This window comes from Emiliania huxleyi, assembly GCF_000372725.1.
Source record: "Emiliania huxleyi CCMP1516 unplaced genomic scaffold EMIHUscaffold_455, whole genome shotgun sequence".
Lineage (NCBI taxonomy): Eukaryota > Haptophyta > Isochrysidales > Noelaerhabdaceae > Emiliania > Emiliania huxleyi.
This window is the reverse complement of record NW_005198573.1, coordinates 64,589-67,442: the sequence shown is the minus strand read 5'-3', so window position 1 is coordinate 67,442 and position 2,854 is coordinate 64,589. Positions and strand designations below refer to the sequence as shown.

Below are 2,854 nucleotides of genomic sequence, written 5' to 3'. Positions count from 1 at the left end.
TGGGCGCCGCGAGGCGGCACGACCGCGCCGCCCGGGCCGAGGAGCCGCCTCCGCGCGTCCGCGACGTAGTGCAGCGCCGACTCTCCGAGCAGCAGCGTGCCGAGGATCTCGGAGAGGAGCAGGGTCGGCCTGCCGCCGTACTGCGCGAGCTCCTCGGGGCTCACGTCGGTCGACATCTTGTTGATGATGTGGATGCGGTCGCCGTAGCCGTTGGCGTGGATGATCTGCCGCGCCACGTTGGCGAGGTGCATGTTAGCCTCAATGGCGACCACGCGCCGCGCGCCCAGAGAGGCGGCGATGATGGAGAGCAGCCCGGAGCCGGCGCCAATCTCGAGGACAAACGACTCGGGCGTGATGAGCTGCCGCAGCGCGGAGCGGTAAAACTCGTTGCGCGGCAGGTCGTTCATCATCGCATAGTGCCAGTCGTTGGCCGCCTGCGGACGCGTTCGGGAGGGCGGGTGCGCGGCTCGGCGGCGGCTACCTGGCGGCCGGCGGCCTGGCGAAGCGTCCCCGTCGTGCTCTCTCCGGGCGAGCAGTCACCTCGATGAGCTCGTACGGCTTGTCGCGCAGCCGGCGGGGCACGACAAAGTGCGACTCCATGTTGTCGCCAAAGCTGGGCCCGCTCCCGTCGGCACTGCTCGCAGGAGGCACGTACGGCCGGCCGCTGAAGCCGTGGAGGCCGGTGGTCGCGATTCTGTCGTCGAAGCTGCCATCCCCGTCCTCCGGGTCGTCGTAGCGGCCGTCGTCCTCGTACATGTTGGCGCGAGGCTGGCCGCGGTCGAAAAAAAACAAAGTCCCGCAAGGGTGGGCGACGGCTAGCGCATCACACCCCTCTTCTTAAAATCCCTGTGTGGTGGCGGCGTGCCGTCCTCCCATCATCCCTCCCTTGGTTGGCTGTTTTCTTTCTTTCTTTTTTACATGTCCCTTCGCTTGTTTCTGTAACAACTTAACATCGTCATCGAAGGCTAGCTCAAAAATAGGGGGGGCGCGCGCGGGACCAAACAGCAGATGGAACCGAAAAAGGACCGCCACCCCTCTACTAAGCCGGGAAGGCCGCATGCGCAGACAGATCGGGCTAAGCCGGAGCCAAGCTATACATGCGACATGCGTCCATGTTGCAAGGCTGCCCGCCTACTGACTGCCCACCGGCACCCACGTGTACCGCCCGCCAAAGGGCTGCAGCTTCACCGCGATGCAGTTGCTCGCGACGCGCCAGAGCGCCGTGTGGATCGGCGTGGGGTCGTAGAGGTACGCCTTGGGGAAGGCCTTTGCGATGGCGTCGGTCGCCTCGCGCGCGTGGTAGTGCGGGATGGTGCAGTCGATGTGGTGCGCCACGTGCGTCGACCCGATCTTGTGGTGGAGCCAGTCGAAGACGCGGCCGTACGGCCGGTCGACGGTGAGGAAGGCGCCGCGCATGTACGAGAACTCGTCGTTGGTGAGGTGGGGCACGTCCACGTCGGTGTGCTGCAGCCACGTGTACAGCACGAGCCACGCGTTCGTGAAGAGGTACGGCGCCCCGTACAGCATCGCCAGCCGCGCGCCGCCAATCTTCGAGGCGACCAGGCCGAGGACGCCGAGCATGGCGCCGATGCCGAGGTCGGAGCGCCAAACCTTGAGCGGCCAGGAGGCGGGCCACAGGTTGGTGTTGAACGGCTTGACCGGCACAAAGTGGTTCGACGTGCCGTACCTGCCGAGGCGGGGCAAGGCGGCGGGGCGGGCGTTCGGGTCAAGAGGTGCTCTCTCCGCGGCTATCGCTCGCGCGGGCAGGCTCGAGCCGCACTTTGGCCCGCCGGTGGCGCCCCACAGCAGGTACGCGGGCCAGCCGAAGACGAGGTGGAACACGAGCTGCAGCGTGCCCCACGCCCGCTTGCCCAGCTTCTCCGCCTTTTCGAGGTCGTGCTCGCCGCCGCCGTTCTCGATGCCCTCCCGGCCGTGGACGACAAAGGGCACGTGCGTCTCGCCCTTGGTGATGTGGTTCGTGTGCGCGTGGTGGACGGCGTGCGAGCGCTGCCAGCTGAAGTACGGCACGAGCAGCAGCGTGTGGAGAAAGTAGCCGACCGCGTCCTGCAGCTTCAGGTTGTCGGAGAAGGCCTTGTGGCCGCACTCGTGCGCGACGACCCACATGCCCGTCCACACCGTGCCCGTGACGGCCGCGTACGCCAGCCACAGCGGCGCAAAGGCCGCCTTCATCGGGATGAGCGTCCCTGCCCAAAGGCACGCCGCCGACTGCGCGACCGAGATGGCCGCGTACATCATCGACTTGGCGGTGTTGCGCTTGAAGCAGTGAGCCGGGATCGCCTGTCGCACCTGAGCCTTTGTCGGAATGTCCGACTTCTCCACCCGCATGGCCTTGCCCTGCAGCCCGCTGAGAGGGATGCGGGCGATAATGTCCTCAACCGTCTCGGCCTCATAGTCGGCGGCAGACGGAGCCTCGGGGCTGGGCAGGGTTGCGACCATGAATGGAAGGGGCGCGCTGCGGGACACTGCGGGCGCCACGCTCCGCGGCCGGAGCGCCGGCGCAGCGAAGCCACACGCGAGAGGAAGCGCGGCGAGCATCGAGACTCGAAGTGCAAGGGGGCGGATGCTCGTGTGCGGGTGGCAATATGGAACTGCTGGAGAAGCAGATGCGCGCGGCTTCCAGCAATTTCCAGTTCATGAGCGGATGCGTTTTCTTTTTGATGCTATTGAGCTGGAGGTGGCTTGAGGCACAGATCATGTAACAGATTACGCAACAATGACTAATTAGTCGGACAGGACGCGCTCGCTGCTCGCTGCTGCCACCAATCACAAACAAACGTTCTCTCTCTCTCTCTAGCTCGCACATCCCAAGTTCTTTCTTCTCGTAGAGCTTGCC

The 2,854-nt window shown here is 65.7% G+C and overlaps 2 protein-coding genes across 2 annotated transcripts in view; both read right to left on the bottom strand.

The window, feature by feature from the left end:
* The window catches only part of EMIHUDRAFT_76098 (hypothetical protein), a gene marked incomplete at both ends in the record, with an annotated part of 1,319 nt that extends 719 nt beyond the window's left edge, over window positions 1-600 (bottom strand). Inside the window, 2 exons of the mRNA XM_005768512.1 lie at window positions 21-434; window positions 541-600. Of these exons, the coding sequence (XP_005768569.1) occupies window positions 21-434; window positions 541-600 (474 nt within the window). The remainder of the gene's footprint in view (window positions 1-20; window positions 435-540) is intronic.
* Window positions 601-1,131: 531 nt separating this feature from the next.
* EMIHUDRAFT_76102 (hypothetical protein) lies at window positions 1,132-2,346 on the bottom strand (the record flags this gene model as incomplete). The annotated part of the gene is made up of 2 exons (XM_005768511.1): window positions 1,132-1,687; window positions 1,781-2,346. 2 exons carry the CDS (start codon window positions 2,344-2,346, stop codon window positions 1,132-1,134), a joined length of 1,122 nt encoding a protein of 373 aa, XP_005768568.1.
* Between the last annotated feature and the right edge of the window lie 508 nt (window positions 2,347-2,854).